Source organism: Falco naumanni, chromosome 10, assembly GCF_017639655.2.
Source record: "Falco naumanni isolate bFalNau1 chromosome 10, bFalNau1.pat, whole genome shotgun sequence".
NCBI classification, from domain to species: domain Eukaryota; kingdom Metazoa; phylum Chordata; class Aves; order Falconiformes; family Falconidae; genus Falco; species Falco naumanni.
In genome coordinates this window covers 24,966,578-24,985,536 of record NC_054063.1, presented here as the reverse complement: position 1 = coordinate 24,985,536, position 18,959 = coordinate 24,966,578, and the positions used below count along the sequence as shown (strand labels likewise).

General features: G+C 41.1%; 1 protein-coding gene across 1 annotated transcript; it reads left to right on the top strand.

Moving 5' to 3' along the window:
- The first annotated feature begins 121 nt into the window (after nucleotides 1-121).
- SS18L1 (SS18L1 subunit of BAF chromatin remodeling complex) lies at nucleotides 122-18,442 on the top strand. Its single transcript, XM_040608758.1, has 11 exons — nucleotides 122-594; nucleotides 4,261-4,337; nucleotides 5,511-5,595; nucleotides 6,431-6,575; nucleotides 10,175-10,372; nucleotides 11,323-11,487; nucleotides 12,399-12,500; nucleotides 12,907-12,999; nucleotides 14,298-14,417; nucleotides 15,921-16,048; nucleotides 16,239-18,442. The coding sequence occupies exons 1-11, from the start codon at nucleotides 526-528 to the stop codon at nucleotides 16,263-16,265; spliced, it is 1,209 nt and encodes a 402-aa protein (XP_040464692.1). The 5' UTR covers nucleotides 122-525; the 3' UTR covers nucleotides 16,266-18,442.
- Nucleotides 18,443-18,959: the final 517 nt, after the last annotated feature.

Genomic DNA, 18,959 nt, shown 5'->3' with positions numbered 1-18,959 from the left:
GGGAGAGGGGGGCGGGGCGCGGGCGCGGGGGCGGGGCCCGGCCGCGCCGCCGGGCGCTGTGGTTGCGCAGCCCGCGTGGCGCGCGGCCGCCGCAGCCGTCCCCGCGCTGGCGCACTTGGCGTACGCGCGGGCCCGGCCTACGCAGTTGGCGCAGCCGGCGGCTGCGGGCGAAGGCTGGGAGCCGCCGCTCGGCTGCGACAGGAAGCCCGGCAGCAGGGACGCACCATGTGCGGCGGGCGGGGAGGAGGCGGCGGGGCGCCGGCGGCCGCCTCCCGCCCCCTCCCCAAATCCCCGCCGCCCCCCCCCCCGCCCCGAGCCGGCGGCGCGGGCGGCGGGGCGAGGGCGGCGCGTGCCGGCGGGTGGCGCGGCGCCCGTGGCTCATTGCGGGGCGCAGATCGTACCATCTGCGGCGGCCCCCCTCCCCATGCACTGCGGAGAATCCTTGCACGGCAATAGCGGCCAGATAATAACAATATTATTAGAGCCGGGAACCGATATATTATAGACACGTAAAAAAAGCCCACCATGTCGGTTGCCTTTGCTTCTGCTCGCCCGAGAGGCAAAGGGGAGGTCACCCAGCAAACTATCCAGAAGGTAAAAGCATGCTTTTATCCAGGCGGTTCGAGAGGGTTGTGCCGTCCGTGCTCCCGCGGCTGAGGCAGGAGGCTGGTTTCTAGGGCGAGGAGGGAAAGGAGTGAATTTGCGAGGGCTGCAGAGATGGACAGCTGGAGAGAGAGGTGGGGGAAGGAGGAGGAGGAGGAGGTGGAACAAAGCAAAGGTGTGCAGCTCACCGCAAAGACGGAGCCAGAGGAGGACTCGGGGAATAAAATTGGGATGGCACGTTATCCCTGCCGGGAGCGCTGCCCGTAACGCGTTGGGAAATCGCAATGCAATTTGCAAATATACGGTTCATTTCTGATGGTGTGTCAGCTCCCGGCCCCCTCGAAAATCCGACCTGAAAAATGAACTAAAATAAAAGGCTGCGTTTGCGAGGGCTTTCTTTTGTACTGGGGTGCAGAACCGTAATGTCTCAGAAGATAGAGAGAGCACCAATGGCCGGTATTGCTCACAGGCTGCCCTGTTACCGTTTGTGCTGCGTTCGTTGATGTTTGATGACAAACAAAGGTTTTGCAAGATTTCCTCCGGAGCGGACACCTCCGCACGGGTCTCCTGTGGAGGCCAACGCAGAGGGCTCCTAGTTGGGAAGTTATTGTTTCCTATTCCGCAGGATTGACGGCAGGGACCGTACACACATGCCCGACGCCCCTTCCTCCACAGAAGGTAACGGTCAGGAACGAAGAGGCTGCAAATGTCAATAAAGAACATGCATGGTTTTACTTTGACCGCTATTTGTCATTTGTACTTCTGCCGTATTTTCTGCGTGTTCCCCACCGCATAGGTGTTTTGTTGACGCGGAGCTGTGCGGCGTGGTGGAAGTGAGGCGTGTATGTTCTGGGGGTCCGTTCCTAAACACTGACCACTGAAGTGCCATTGCTAATACAGCAATTAACCGGCCACCCATGCGGTTTGCAGGCAAACCGTTATCTGGTGCTGATTTATGACTTCTGGGGGGCGGGGGGAACCCAACTCAGTGGAAGACTGTGACAGAACAGGGATTAAGGCAGAATAAACTGCCACAAGAGAGACCAAAGAGATGACTTGAATCTCAGGAGGCTGTTTGGAAACTAATCCCGGTTTTTTGTAGCTCTTGCGGCACATGTGCCATTGTCAACGGATTAATTTTAAATACAAAAATATTTAGACGCTGTGGGTAAGTTTTTGTCTAACCTCCAGATTGGTTGGGGTTAGGACACAATTTTGTAATTCAGATAGTTTGTACTTAAAACCATGACTGTATCCACAGACAAAGGGCAGCCAAAGTATCCTCAGTTTGATTTTCAAGCCCTTTCCTTTTTGCATATTTATAAACTTTATGGAAGCTTCAGAATGTTATTTCTTTACCAAAAACATGTGAAAACATCTCCCATCTTAGGGGGACATTTGCTGGCATGCTACTTCAGGACTGTTGGTCAACGTTGGGCTGTTGGCAGCGATTTTCTTTTTGCCAAGCAGTGGTGCTGAGAAAAGAGACTTGAGGCAAAGCAACTGGGTGGGCTTTGCAGTCAAGTACAGAAATGGGGTGGTGAGGAAAGGAGCAGATGCTGGGCTGGGAACTCCAAAAATCCTCATTAAAGAGAGCTTTGTAGAACACGTGCCAATTTCATTGAAAAATAAGATTATTCTTGTTTGCATCCGTAATATATAAGCAGCTTATTTTTATTTATCAACTCAGTTTTGATAGTCTTTCAAAGCTGTTACTATTCCAGTACCAGCTATTCCTAAAAGATTTCACGTGGAGGAAGTTAGAGCGTTTGACAACAGAGCACTGATGGTGGTGCTTTAAAATAGTTCATCAAGCAGCATTTGCAGGGCAGTAAACTTCAATTTCTTCTGTGTAATGGAGATCAGAACTCGGTTCTTTTTTCCTCCTAACTTACAAAAAGAGCTGTTCCTGATTCCTTTTTCTTTTAGCAAGCGATGTGTTCCTCAGCTCATTGCAGAAGCATAGCCCTTTCCTGACAAAGGTATCCATAATACTGCTTGAGCTTTTGCTGTTGAATACATGTCTTAACTGAATGTGAAAATGTTGTCAGTGATAGCTGTTGTGGAAACAGAAGAGGACAGATTTATATTCCTTGCTAATTCTGTATACAGAATTTCCACCGACACAGGTGAAAATTCTGTATGACAGTGAGTACAGAGCGTGAAACAAAGAGCTGCACTGTGAAGCAGACAGGAGTATTTTCTCTTAAAATGATATGCTGCACCCCGGTTGCCATGTGAGCACAGGCACGCAGGCAGGAGGAACATGGATTCTTGACTGACACAGTTCTGACGTTCCCTGTCAGCATTCGAGAGAGCAGCCTCCGACCTGCTGTGGCAGGCCACAGCGACACCTCAGACCCTCGCTGACTTGAGCGACAGGGGATCCCTGCAAGTTCCACCAGTCAGAGCCTGTGATGGACAAGGGTGTCCAGCAAAGTAAAGACCAACTTACAAAATGACAAGAAGCAGGACAAGCCGATTTCTGTAAGGGAGTGACTAGCTAGGTTGCAAGGGGATCAGAAAGGCTCTTTTGCTCGTTTTCCTATAATCTAACCCTTTGCATATGAATGGGTCAAGAACTCGTTCTGATCAGAATGCATAGCTACACAGATCAGTTCACACTTAACGCACACGAAGACATGTTATTCTTTCCCCAAGAGCTCTTCTGTCCTGATGAGACCGTTGTTCAAAGGCCCAGCCCTGCAAGCACTTAATAGCAATGGTACCTACAAACTGTATCACATAAGGAGTTTTTCCCAGAGGCAAATCTCAGTTTGTAAATACTGTTGTTATTTTTCCATTCATACACCCGCAGAAAGCTTGCCACATTGACAAGAAAGCTGGGGGAAGTGACAAACTATTGTATTTGAAATTTTAAAACAAATCAAAGGCTATTTTAAGCTTTAGTTGTACAAGTTCATTAAATAAAGGTCAGTGGTCGTTTTGTCCTGCAGCTCTGGATCTTCTTGGAACAAGTCAGTCACTAGAATTTATTGCATGAAGCTAAGCTAGCAGCCACTGATACACATAAATTAACTGATAGATAATTATGCGGTGTTTTAATTTTAAGTCCTCCCTGTATTAGAACTGAAGTACCCCAAAGGACATATTAGGATGTAATTCTCTTAAGTGCAGTTTCAAGTAGATCCAGTAGTGCACATTTTATACTTCATCAAGTTCAGTAGTCTGCACATGCTAGTCCTGTGCAGGGAAACTAGTAATTTTAAGTTGCTTGCAAGTATGTTTCTTGTTTGAAAGTTGGCATGTTAGTAAAATCTGAAGTTTTGGAAAGGGTTGGGTGGTGTTTTAGAATGAGGCAGAGGTATTTCATAGAGAAAGCATCTTCCTTCTTCAGCATAAAAATCTTATCTGCCATTTAAGGAGGACAAAAGGTAAGTCCATTAATTCTTCTGTGTTGGGTATTTCAACTAACTCCTGTAAAGATAACTGTTCATAAAGGAATGATTTGAAAAGCACAATCACGTGGCTCAGTAACATCACTTGTAGGTATTTCATAATATCCCAAGGCAATAAAACTGCACAAAACACCATCCACTGCCAGGACAGGTGAAGTGAATGTGGAGTATCACAAAAGCACAGGGCTTTAATATGATACTTGCAGTAACGTGTTTTGATCGTATTTCTTTTATGCAGATGCTAGATGAAAATCACCACCTAATACAATGTATTATGGATTATCAGAGCAAGGGGAAAACTGCAGAATGTACTCAGTGAGTATTATGAGTTTTGGAGTATGTTAGAAAATTTTGGTGTACTTATTTTCATGAACAAGACTATGAAAAGTTCTGTTCACTGATGACTGAGAAAATAGACTATATTTTTAGATTCACTTGTATTAAGAAATTTGTATTGTTCTTAGAGGGTTTTTTCTGAAGTATTTGAGTATTTAGTATTTACAGTATGTTTAACAGGTCATTTATTCCAATAATTATAAAAAATTCCAGTTATTGGACCACATGCTCTATGCAGATTCATTACATACAAGAAGAATCAGGTACAACATTAATAACACATTTTCATCAGAAAGTAATTAAATGTTAAGGACCAGCCATGTCATTATGTATGGCTAAAACAATAATGCATGTAGACATACCAGTTTGTATCACTGCTTCCTATTCCTAATCATGAAAACAAAATGCCTTTATACAGCTTCTGTGTTAAATCTCAGTCAGGAGGAATTGCCAGTCTGCCCCATGAAAGGTCAAGTTCCCCTTATCAGAAGAAAACTAATCTTAAAAAAGCATTTGCATTTTTCTCTTGCCTTCTTGGGACCCTCCCTGTTTCCAAAAGTTTGACTCTTCACTTTGCTCAGTGGCACAGCTGTTAGTTTGCTTTTGCATGCCCTCCTGTTCTTTATTATGAGCTTTTCCACTTCATTGAGAACTGTGAAGAAGCATAAATGGTTCTGGCGGTGCTTACTTGAGTAAACACTCCAGTTAGAGCACTCTTGAAAAAAGTCTTGTTCTTCTCAGCTTGCTGGCAGGGCAAACAGGTTTTGGTTTTTGGAGTTCTGGAATTTCATTACTACTAGGACCCTTGTTAAACAGGAAGAAAAAGTGGCCGATTGTTACAGCAGCTGTCTGGGTGTCAGCACTCAAAGACCGAGGTCCCAGCTCCACAGTTCACTCAAAGTGCTTTCAGTGGAGAGTGGATTTTACCTCTCCCTTCCCCCAAGTTTACCTATTTGTAAAAGAGGTGTTGAACACACTGATCCTTGATGAAAAGCAAGATAGCACAGATAAAGGTCATTACTGTTGCTGTGTATTAGAACAGATAGAAAGTGGGCTAATGTAATTTAACTAATCGTTTGTCATAGAAAAAAAAGTTCGGAATTTTCTGTATTGTTAACCCTTTCCAAATAAGCTTTACTCCTTATTCTGTAGATACCAACAAATCTTGCACAGAAACCTGGTTTACTTGGCAACAATAGCAGATTCTAACCAGAATATGCAGTCCTTGCTTCCTGCTGTAAGTATCAGTGCTACCATCAGATACATTTACTATGCTAGAGGGAAAGGCTCTTTGATTCTGCTACTGATTGCTGTCAATAAACCACTTTTTACTATTTTCCCAGCTAAAAGTTTCTAAGTGGTCAAGTAGACCACTAAACAAATCAGAAGTACTTTCACCGTGTTTAAAACACACTCTTTGAGACATTGGTGTTGATCTCTTGTCTCCGTAGCTCAAGTTCTATATACTGCAAATGGTGCAGTGGTACAGATGGGAACAGCCTCTATTTGTTCCAGATTGTTTATTCTTTACCTATTCTTATTGTAGTCTTTACTCAGGAAAAAAATGCCACTATTTTATGTCAAAAACCTAATTCAGTGTTTGGGCATTGGTTTGTCTTTAAACATCGTGTTATGGTTGCTAAATGGGTTCATTTTGGAGGTATTACACACGACACAAAATACCACAGAGCTTTATGCTTGACAAAGGTCAATTTATCAACACACTTCTGAATTGTCTTTGCTAATGCATATCCCCTCAGCAGTTATGTTCTGACCAGCATAAAATGAAATTCATGTAGAGTACGGAAGAATGGGCACAGAAGCCAGACTCTATTATAAACACAGTTTTAAGATGTTCACTGTGCTGCCTGCCGGCTTCTCTGTATCATGCTGAATGTCACTCACACATAGTAGTCAAATGAAGAAAGGTTTACGCAAGCAAGCCCAAAAAGCAAAGGAAGGACATATTTAGTTGAGGCAATTTCTAGTCATAGTCAGGCTAATTTGGGGCTTCTTATTTTGCTAATTAAAAACCTAACCAAAATTTTGCTTCTCCTCCTTGTTATTTGCAGCCACCAACGCAAAACATAAACTTGGGCCCAGGAGGAATGACTCAGAGTGCATCCAACCAGTCTCTCCATTCACAGAGCAATCTCAGTGATGCAATTGGGACGGGCCTTCCTCCTTCCTCCCTCATGCAGAGTCAGATTAGCAATGGTGAGCTTCGGTCCCCTTTGTGCTGCTTTGCTGTTGCTTGGCAACAAAATCATTAATGCAGAATATACTTACAGAGCTGTAAAAGACCTCTCCTAACTCACCTTTCAGGCATATAGGGATTTCAGGCATATGCTGAATTCGTCACAAAATGGCTACAGTCAGTAATGATGCTGGCTTCTGCAAGGACTCCAATCTGCTTAGTATTTCTACAGGGGAAATTAAAAACATTTTTCAAACAATGCATCCAAGTAAAGATGCATCCAAGTTTTTAGTTAGAAAAATTGTATATTGTGGTATTTTTCTCTTGAAAGTGGTGTGGTTGGCCACAGTAAAATGGAATTGCTTGCATGACTAACTGCACAACCAAACCTTTAGATTGAAAAAACCTTCCAGGATACATGCCTTCTTAAAAATAATTTGGTGTTGCACCAGTCTTTGTCCTCTACAGAAGCTTGCAGAGATTGTACTACATAGCCAAAGAGTTTGCACAGACTTTTCATATGAATAAGATAATATACTTTGTCTGTTTGTTTTTGTTTGTGCAACTAAAGGAAACTAATTTAAAGACAAGTATTTTTTTTCACTGTGTGCATTTTACAGTATGAATAATATGTTTGTTTATTTTGTGGTTTGTCATTATTTAGTTCTTGTTTCTGTGGGTCTTTCCCAGAGTGATAGAGAGAGAAAACTGTTTCTATAAATAGAAATATCTGATTGTAAAATCACAGACTTTGGCAGGGGGACTCCAGAGCAGATGCAAGCCATGAAATTACTTCTGAGTTTTTAAAAATCCGTTGGTGGATTTTTTAAACTTTTAAACTAATAGATGAGGTACCTACTTTAAGTGAACTTACTTAAATTTATCTGTGCCGCCTTTTTGAAAGATTTACTACCTAGTATAACTATTATAGTAAGTTAGTCAAAACATTATTTTGTGTTACTAAGAATCTCCATTTTCAGTGTGGTTGCTGGTTTTTCTTTTTTGCCCCGCGCCCCCCCCCCCCCCCTCCAGTTCTTTATAGTAACTTGGTGCTGATGGGAAGAACCAGACTGGCAGTCCTGACGACTCATCTGCAGAACAGAAGCAGCCAGGGCAGTTTACTCATGTTGCCCCAGCCCAGTTCTAAAGCCCAGCCTGAGCTGTGGGCGTCTCAGGGTAGTTCACTCTCGCCCCAGTCACTGACACTCAGTCACCTGGGTAGCACTGGGTAGTTTATCGTGAGAGTATCGATCCACTGGAACCCAGGCTGAGGACACAGCTACACTGCAAAACGAAGGTGTGACGGAGAGTGCAGTAGCTGGGCTCTTCTGAGCAGCCTAGGTACCAGCAGCAGCGACGGCATGTGCTCTGCTGCTGGGGCTGTGAGAATGGGGCCCTCACATCCTTGGCTTTGGGGACACCCCTTGGTTGCCAGTCTCTACTGCTACTGTCTCTGTGCCTGCTAGCATCAGGCTAGCAAAATGATGCTATGTGACACAGCATTCCTGATGTGCAGGTAGACTCTGAGATTGAGAAATTATTTCACATCGGTCAACAACTGTTGGACAGCGGTTTTTGGAAATTAGGAATAAATAAGTAGAAACAATTCAAATGCATGGGCTCTAGTACTTGTGAAAATTTCTTATCTAACGGCAGCAGAGATGAAAGTCTGTAATGAACAGGTACACCATTGCAAGAGAGGCAAGAAAAGGGAAGAAGTCATAGAAGCTACTACACTTTATTCTGTATTGTCCTCAGTCAGGACTTTACAGGAATCGGCCTACGGGACAGTAACTAGGTAATTCCCTACACACATGGTAACTGTGTAGTGGCAGCTAGGTGAATTGTAATGACCATTCTGTTATTGAGGACAAGCTAAAACCAACCCACTGAGATTTCAAGTAATCAAGTCAGTGATTCTTCGTGCCACAGCCCTGCAGGTAAACCCATTAGATTCAACAAACGAACCAGTGAAACTTGGCTGCCTCCAGACAGAACTGGGCCCAACTGAGAATTTAAGCTGTTCAGAAATCATGAATGAGGCTGTTCAGAGAAAAACCCAACTGTCTTATACGCATGAGAGTATGAAAGAGGTTCAGTGCTTTGTATTTATCTTATGGTTTAGTGTTCTTTTGGTCATGCTTTCATATTTTCCCTTACGATCACAAATTAGCCAAACTTTTTTTTTGCTTTAAAGGCCAAGGTTCTCTTAAGTTTTTCCATGCAGATAAGGCAAGGTTTACCAGCACTTGCTACACTCCATCTCTCACGCAAAGCAACTGCTTGCTCTGTTCAGACACCATGTGGCCTTGTGTTGCACAAGTAGAAGAATCAGCTTTACCAGACACAAAAACTGGAGCAAAACACAGGGCCAGATCTCTGTAGCAGTATATTGACCTGGCCCCGCTGATTTCAGTAGAGCCGTCTCTCTTTATCTCTTGTTGAAAATGCTACTTACATCTCTCCATCAAAGGAAAATATAATAATCCACAGCAAATTTTCTCATTTGGATGTCTATAAAAACCATTAAGAGTAATTAATGAGGTTTGTACTAAGAGAATCAGACACATTTTTCAGAGGCTGTAGATGCACTTAATAACTGTGAATTAAAGTATTGTTATCTAAAATTACAATGTAATTCCTTCTCTTCCAGGGATTCTACATGTCTTCCATTCTACCTAAAATAATTTAGATTGGCAACAATACAGCTGAATTTAGGTAGACAGCAGTACACGCTATCACATTTTATGTACTAATACACAATGAAAACAACTTTCCAAATCTCTCATAAAAGTATTTACAGCAACAAACAACAAAAAACAAGAACCAGATTCTCTGCAATTTTAGTTACCCAACAGCAATAGAACTGTAAAAAATAAGCATACTGCCAGGTAAGCAAGATGATACAAACCCCGGATATAACTGGGGCAGTCTGATGATTACATACAGTGATGTTGGGAAGGGCGTACTGTAACAACAGGGCTTATTATGGTGACTTGAAAAACTTCTCTTCTGAAAGTCTGAGCTACTTTCAGTCAAACTTCAGGAAAAGGAGAGACAGGCTTGTCCTCTAAGGAGAGGGTCCCTCGGTACTTCGTAAGCCCCAGCTAGGAAGGTTAGTTGGTTATTGAGGAACCAAAGGGACGGAGCAATGTGCAAGCGTTTCTCAGCCACTACTGTGCCTCCCCGTTGTCACCATCTGTGGGGCGAGGGACAAGGCGTCAACAGCAGGACAGGAGAAAGGAAAGAACACTTTTCAGAAGGCTGGGATGTTTCCAGAGTCCATGTATTTTTCTGAATTACTTGAAATTACTGAAATTTGTTGATTCTGCTGCTGGCAAGGAACTGGTTGTAGGGCATTGCTGCTGGTTTTGTTCTTCCTGTCTGCAATTCTGTATAGCCTGGATTTGGCTGCCAGGAAGAGGAAGATCACTTTTAACTGTGCAGTAGGCAGTTTTAATTTGTTTGTAGATATCAGGGAATTTCAATAATGAGAATTTTTTTTGTTTTGTTTTGCCTTATCATAAGGTATTTTAGAAAGGCCGCGAGGGCTTTAATGCTCACTGTACATTGCCAATAATAGCACAGATTTTCTTGTTGCTCTCTTTAATTTTTCTAGGTCCTAATCACGTGTCTATGCAGCAGTCAGGCCAGAACACTATGCCCACGACCTCTCTGAGTATGACTGTCAGCAGTCATGGAACTGGGCCTGGTTATAGCCATACAGTGCCTGCATCTCAGAATGTGCCAATGCAAGGCCAGGGGTCAATAGGCAATTATGTCTCTCGAACAAACATCAACATGCAGTCTAATCCAGGTAAACTCCCTCTTCCTCCTTCTGGGCCAACTTGACTTTTCAGTGACCTCAGAGGTTTACCACACATGAATTTGTTCTGTAAATATTTTCTGTAGACAGCGTCAAACATAGAAGAGGAAAAGCCAGCTTTAAGACATCTCTGAATTTCAAGTTGTCAGGCACTACTGTAAGTCGGAACGGTTTCAGACTTGCTTTAACTTACACCGACTTGCTATGGTTAGCAACGAGTTGGGGAAAGGAGCGTTAGCTAGAAGTGCAGCACCACTATCTGATAGCCCCCAGCAGCAAATCCCACAACTGTGGGAGGGATCTGAGACGCACCTTTATCCTAGCTGAAAGAGCCTGCCAAAGAGTGTTACACATGTACTGCTTGTACATTACTACCCCGTTTTCCTTATTTTATTGATACTTCACACTGCTTGCAGGGCATAGAGAGACTAGCAGACAACTCAGAATTAATCTCTTAATTTGTAAAAATATTTGCTACTGAGTATTGAATGGGATGTCCAATGCTTAAGAATTCTGTCCGACAATACAAAATCTAGGGATCAAATAAATCCTAGAATGTCAGTTAATAATCAGGTATATAATAAGGTGGAATGAGAAGAAAGGATTGATTAGGAAGAAATGCAGCAATGAATTAGTCAGGAGGCAGAGAGGAACAAGCATCAGTTCTTAGTTCTTTCTTTAATCCTACCGTGATAACGATTACTAGATGTACTTTTAAATATCTGACTGAAGCAAATGGCAAGAACTGACCATATAATAACATCCTTTCTGGATTACAGTGCAGAAGAGTTAAATACATGCAGTAGGAAAACATCTCCCCCTGTGGAGAATTCACAGAATTACCAGGGTGCATGTCAGTTGGTTTTAACTTGCTTCCAAAGAGACTAGGGAGAGAACTGTCTCATCCCTTTAGAAAACAGTATTTCCCGTGTACATTGTAGTCTCCATGATGCACCAGCAAGCAGCGACGTCGCATTACAACTCAGCACAAGGAGGGAGCCAGCATTACCAGGGGCAGTCCTCCATTGCCATGATGAGTCAGAGCAACCAAGGCAACAGCATGATGGGGCAACGGCCAATGGGCCCTTACAGAGCTTCACAGCAAGGTAAAATCTATTAATAGGTTATTTATACTACTATTATTAGTTTGATGATATTCAGTCCATCCTGTGGGGTAGGTAAGCCAACAAAATTTCCAAGTCACATTTATGAACAGGGAATCCCATCCGGTAACACAGGACATCTCAAATGGTGGAAGTATTGTGACAATCAGATTAACTTTAATCTATTTTCAAGATTTATCTATTTAATTATTTCAGATATTTAGGAAAGTAATTCTGTCTAAAAGGGGTCATATATCTCTAAAGAAAAGATGAACAATTTGATATACAGCTCACTCAAGCCACTGGGAATATTTTCAATTCTTTCAAGTGGTACCGGATCAGCCATAACACAGAGCAGTTAACAAGGAACACATTTCCAGAAATAAGATAATAGTGTGCCACCAATTAGTACGAAAAATTAGGCCAAGGAAAGGAAAACACCAGAGGATAACTACTATGCTCCTAAGACGTCTCTGGAAAAGTTCTAAGAGGTAATAAAGCTGCTAGACAGATTCTAACATAAACTGAATTTGGCTAGGAAACAAATTAATACATTAATTAAAATATACTTAATTCTGACTGTGTTCTTGAGCATGGAATAAATTCCTATGTTTTCTAATAACTCAGATTAGTAGATGAAATGTAGTCATTACTTTTGATATTGTCACGGAAGTGAGTGGTTTTAGGACATGTTACTGTCCATTGCATATTTCAATTTCAACAGCTGTTTCTGAGAATACAGATTTATTTCCTTTTTCTGGTGAGCAAAACATCTTTGAAACTGCTGTCAATGTACATAGTATGTTTACTTATCCAGATGTAAACACTGTTTTCTTAAAATAAATCAGATAAGAAAAAAACATCCCTTAGGAGTGCGTGGGCTCAGTTTGCTCTCTCTTGTCTTTGCCTTGCAGGTTCCTCACAGCAGTACATGGGTCAGGAAGAATATTACAGTGAACAGTACAGTCATGGGCAAGGCTCATCAGAACCTATGAATCAGCAATACTATCCAGATGGTAATTCCTCTGAGCTGTAGTCACTGTAATATTGATAAAGTGTAGACCACCACCGTGACTGCCACATCCAAGGACATGGCAAAGCCATTACGATGCATTTCCAATTTAAATGATAGAAAATTCTAATCCCAGAAAATGGGAGCCTGGTACGCAAACATATGCATCAGTGCACCCTGCTATCCAAACTGCTTCAAAAAGAGCACAAAGTCTAGTTTGGATTAGTAAATGCGAGAGATTTATCCATAGGTGTGACTTTACTTGCCACATATTTGACCTCCTACCTAATGGGTCTGTATTTCCTCTTAGTGTCATCTTTGTGCATAAGCAGCTTCATAAGAAATCATTCAACAATGTATCTATAGTTATATTAACAATGTACGTGATAAAACTTTGCAATTCCTTGTAGGACACGGTGATTATGCCTATCAGCAGTCATCCTATACTGAGCAGAGCTATGACAGGTCATTTGATGACTCTACACAACACTATTATGAAGGAGGTAGGAAAATATATTTGCAATCTTTGTAAAACAAAGCTCTAATCCCCTAAAATACTAATGAAATGCTTATGAAAATGTATAATATGACTTGTAATTTCTGCATCACTAACTGCTACTGAGCTATTACTTAAGGAGTGTCCAGGAAATAGGCTTCAGCTATGTATAGCATTTTTTATACCAAGATTATATCAGACTGTATACACAGTATCATGTCATTAACTGTATTGTGTGGCAGTCATGCTGCGCAGCCTTGTGGGATCACTAACTTGTTTGTAGCCTCATTTTCATTAGAAAAATGATCCTCAGTTGTAGCTGAGCCAGGTGGAATTATAGCTATGGATATTGAACTTTTTTTGTAGTAAGAGAAAAGACTTCCAGGATATCAGTATCCTCCACTCTTACAAAACTGTTTAACAAACGTTTTATATAATGCTGTGGTAAAGATTATGCTGACAAAGGTAAACTAATGTGCTGCAGTTAGAAATGGGGTTCAGAGCCAGAAAAAATTGGCAGCCGTAAATGGAAATTTCTCTAAAATAAGACAGCCTACCAATTAATTCCAGGACCAGCTTTTTCTTGATTTACTTAATTCACCTTACAAAGTGTGAAAAACAATGGGTTAAATGAAACTAATCATTGAAAATCGTCAATACTGTGAGTTTACAATTCTACCACTAGAAACCTCTCAACAGTAGTACATCAGTAAATTCAGTGATACACTTAGGGTATCTGAACTCTAAATTAACTGCAAAATATTAACAATTATGGTGCAGTGAGGTGGCATTTAGGAAAAGCAATGTCATCTTTATAGTTTCTGTTCGTTTTGTTGTTTCAGGATACTGCAAATGGAATTTCCATCATAGGTGTTTCAAAAAATACCAGTAACAACTAGATAAGTGGTCTTTCTGGGATATATGAACCAACATAATTATCTAGAAGATAAATACAGTGGGAGAGCTTCTTGAGAAACCAGCTATTTACCCTGGCACCTTTATCTTTGTGACTCTTGTGTTTTGCTTCTGAAACACTTCTGGGGTAAAAAAAAATCTTTCTGGGAACAGGGTCCTTGTGTTGTTTAGTGATCTGTATAAATAAACAACTCTCTCCTGTTCAAAAGAACAAAAAATTGCTGAAGTAAACATCCTGATGGGCAAAATACAATCATGTTTCTGAAAAGAGTACTTGTCTATGAATTGCAGACCAAGGGTCCTTATACCTTTGTTTTCCTTATGATTTGCATGTCCAGTGAAATACCTGCCTCATCTATAATCATACTATTTAAATTTTTCCCTCTTTAGGAAATTCTCAGTACAGCCAGCAACAAGCAGGATACCAACAGGGAGCTGCACAACAGCAAACATATTCCCAGCAGCAATACCCAAATCAACAAAGTTACCCAGGACAACAGCAAGGATATGGTATGAAAACTGTCACTGACCGCTCAAGTGTTTGCAGTACTTCATCCTGGTGCCTCCATTCCTAAGTGAAAATGTGCTGTGAACTATTTCCTTGATTAACTTTGGACATCCACATACCAAAACTAGCCAAAGAGTACAGTATGTAAAGGGATTCTGGGCAGTAACATACATTAGTATAGCACTGCATTCGATACCGTTATGTGAGCATCCTGAAACCTTCTCTCTTTTGAAAGAAACTTAGAAAATACACATTCGCCTCATGTTGACTTCTTGGGAAGTGTCAGCAGGAGGTCACCGCCTGGATTCTCAGGCCTCGTACACTTCTAATAGTTCTGCAAGTGACATGATAAAGTAACATCAACACTGCAGAGAATCACTACTCCCTTAGATTTCCTGCAACATCATAGGGGGTTTATTCCTTGGTGAGGGAGTGAGGTGAAAGGAGAAAAGTGGAAGTGCTTTGAACATGCAGCTAACAGTGGCACAAGGCTTTTGAACCCTTCAGATCACCAGTAGCAGAGTGCCCCACTGTTACCAAAAGCATCCAAGTCTGATGGCTGTCTTCCAGTTTTCTGACCGACTGGAGGCACCTTGTATGTCTTCTCAGGCTTTGAAAGAAACTATTTCAGGTTATTTAGTACAAAAACAGGGTCTGGAGAGGTTGGAATCCTAGCTTCAAGGCAAGGGATTTCTGGTGGATCTCCCAGATGTGAGGGTACTTGACCTTGAACTGGCAATGCTAACCAAAGTCAATAAATTGATGTTGATATCAACAGCAAACCCATTTTAGAAATGTGAAATCTCATGAAATAGAATCTACATGCCTAGAATTTTAATTAAATTATTAACACCTGACTCTGCAGTACTAGTAGATAGCCTAGGCCACTAAAACCAGACATATTCTGTGAAATTAAACCCAAAATTCAGTTCATGATGTTAAAATCTGGCCTCTTCTTTTTAAACGTACTCCTTCATAAAAATCCACTGATAATGCCAAAAAATGCACATAGCAGTCTATACACACAATATACAGTCCCAAATAAAGGGAAATCAGGATCCCTGTGCAGCTGTGTGTCTGATTTACATGTGCTTTTAAATTATCTATATATGTATGCAAGAGATTTCTTAGGTTCTGCCTGGTCAGCAGTGCTTACGGTGGCACAGCCAGATTAAATAGGAAGTTAAACATGCAATTGTTACTAAAATAAAGGCCAGGTAGCTTGCATATAGGTAATAATTGAGCTGTGCCAATACAGGTGTCAGATAAAAGTATATCACAATTTCTGAGCAAAGTTTAAAACCTAGAGTTTACATTGCTTCAGCTAGATCGTTATTAGTATTAACACTTTCTGCTGTAAAGCTAGACGGGAGGTCTAGGCAAAATTTACTCACAGTTCATACCCACAGAGCTTACTTGGCTACCATCATGTTTTATGTTACCTTAACCCTAAGAACTCCTCCTAGTAAATCAAGCCTTAGTAGCAGATTTCACTGTCTTCTCAGGTCCTGCACAAGGAGCCTCTTCACAGTATTCCAGCTACCAACAGGGGCAGGGGCAGCAATATGGAAGTTACAGAGCTTCTCAGACAGGCCCCTCCGCTCAGCAACAGAGGCCTTATGGCTATGAGCAGGTAAATTGTCTAAATCTCTGCTATGAAAAAGCACTCTGCAAATAAATCTATCTGATAATTTGGTGCAGGCATATTGGTGATACTTCAGTGGGTCTTTCAAAATTGATAGACCAAAAAAAATTGTCTAACTCACTGTTTGTAAACCTCTGCTATGTTATTCTCCAACATTTTTATTTCTCTTTTTTTATAGGGACAATATGGAAATTATCAGCAATAAAAGAATACGATCCTGTGTCAGATTAATTTCAATAGTATCTCCATCTTTTGAACTGGATGTACAGGCAGTTTTGATTAATTGTAATATGTTGGTTACCCCTTAGCACAAAGCAGCGTCTGTATGTGAACAGTGTTCATTTCATGCTGGATATGAAGCAGTGCACTACTGGTAACAAGACAATGCTTTAATGGTTTGATATTTGGTGCTGTGTATAGTACTGTATGTTGATACAATGCAGAAGTTTTTCATTTAGCCCCCCTGCCCCGGCCCTTGCCCCATTCTTGATGTTTCTAAATAGCTTTAGGATCATTTGATCACAGTTGTACCCCGTTCCGGAAAACAGCCAGGTCATTCTGCAGTCTGGCTCAATACAAAGCCATTCAGTCATGTCTCAGTCCAGGGGAAGTATCCCGTGGTAGTTATTGATCTTTTTTTAACTGAACGCATTGGAGATTACCTGCCAGCCTCTGAAATCCACGCCTCTTTACTTCTTAAGTATAACAAGATGGATACATTCCTTACGTGAAGACAGTTCTATGCTGTATGATAATTAACTGCAACTTCTGTAACGCCTACCTACCCAATACCTACCCAAGTCTTAAAATGCAGTAATCTGCATAAGTCCACATTTCTGTTGTAAGAGGTACAGGAGGATCAGAACCTATATTAAAGAAAATGATAATTACTAGAGGCACCTTTTATATATCCATGTAAACGAAGGTATTTCTGTTGTGGAAGTAAAAACAGAAGGGAGCTGTGAGATCTGCAGTGTCAGCCTACTAGACGTCAATATTGCTTCATATTGTGCTTAGCTGAGAAAAACATCTGGCAAAAACTCCAGTCTTAAATACGCTACTCCAGATTTTTAACTCACATAAAATTTTTGTGCCAAATTTTGCAAGCAGGTGGCTGGCATCCTTCTTTATTTCTGATTCCTCCCTTGCCCTTACTCAGATTTTCCAGCAAGCATTATAACCATAAATATTGTCAAATTTTTTGGTCTCTTGGTCTTACAGTTCATTGTCACTTTTATTTATCTCTTGTAGCTTGACAAATAGTCCAGAAGTAAAAAATCCATCCAAATTCAGCTTTAATTGTGAAACAATATTATGCATATAGAGAGGGGAACTATTAATGGGGTCAACCAGTGAGAGAATACCTATAGAGGGAGAATTTAGAAATAAAAACTAGTGGTATGTAAAAGCCAGTATGAACAATGTAAGTCACTTCAGTTTTATATGTTCTTATAAAGTGTTGGAAAAAAGCACTTATAAAGTGCTTATATAAGTGTTGAATGAAGTACCATGTCCAGATTTCTCTGAGGCAAAAGGCTAGGACAACTATGACTGTACTCCATGAGCATTTTTAATATGAGGTTAACTCAAAATTTACAATATGAAGTAAATACACCTCTGTAGGATTTTCTCCTTTTCTTTGTCTGAACCGAGATATTAATGGGATTTTGAGTTCTAGAACTTTATATTTTGAAAAACGAAGACCACAGGGAAAACAAAAGATGTCTCAATTCCTTTTTTTCCCTGTAAAGTCTTTAACTGGACAACTAAAGAGTTTACTATTAAATATTGTCAAGCATTGCCCTTGATACATTAATAATTTAAATTACTGATAAAATAGAAGACTTTTTTTAGTCAGTCCTCATTTCTCTCATCTTTCCTGCTGGTGTTTTCATAGTCTGAAGTAACAAGGAACAGAAAGGAAGTAAGATTGTTTTCTTTACAGTATATAAAAATTACAGGTAGCCATTAGATTGCAATATTGCTCTTTGCCAGCGTGAAAATATGCCTTTTATGTGGTTTTTGAAAGTGCTGAAATACTTTTGAGAGAATATGAGCAACACTTAAAATGAAACAGCAACATTACATCAATCTGAAATGTCTTACATTAAGAACTTCTTGAATGTTGTGTATATAATGTATTTGAAAGAGCACTTTGGAAATAGTTTGTACATTTATTTCCTAATTTATACATGATTTTGGGTGTTAATATTTCTAATTGTTAATAACAAAATGTTTATTTAATGTGTTGTCCATTTTTATGTATTAATGTGGAAACAAAGTGATGCCAGCATTTTGAATTCTTCCATTAATTGTATCATTTTCTGTTTTGTAATACAGAATGCTTGAAAAATTGTTTAGGTTAAATATTATTTGAAAATGAAATTGGTGGTACTTTTCTTAGAACACAGACTTTTGAATGGAAACAACAAAGGGAGATTCTTTGAGTTGTACTTTCTCCCCTACTTCTCTGATACAATTCATAGATAATTATAGATGACAAAAAGCTCTTCCCAGCTTTCAAATTATTTGGTATGTGATGATCAAAGGCCCTGTGTGAGCAGAGCGAGTGGACGCAGGGAGCGCCTCACCTCAGGGGTAGCAGGGCAGGGGACACACTGTCTGGCAGCTCCTCACAGGGCCAAGGCACCCCAGGCCTAACCCTAAACACATACACACACACACACACCCCATTATTTCAGCTGCCGCAGCCCGCTCCAGGCTCACTGCGGGGACAGCGGCTTCCAGCCCCGTTAAGACTGAAGTGGCCAGGACCCTCGGCACCACCCTGAGCCGGGCAGGACCCTCAGCGTCCCGCCGTTTCGCACTGCTCTGCCCCGGGACGCACAGGACTGCTCTTCCACCGACTAATTTAACCCACACGGTGCCCGCGATAGTC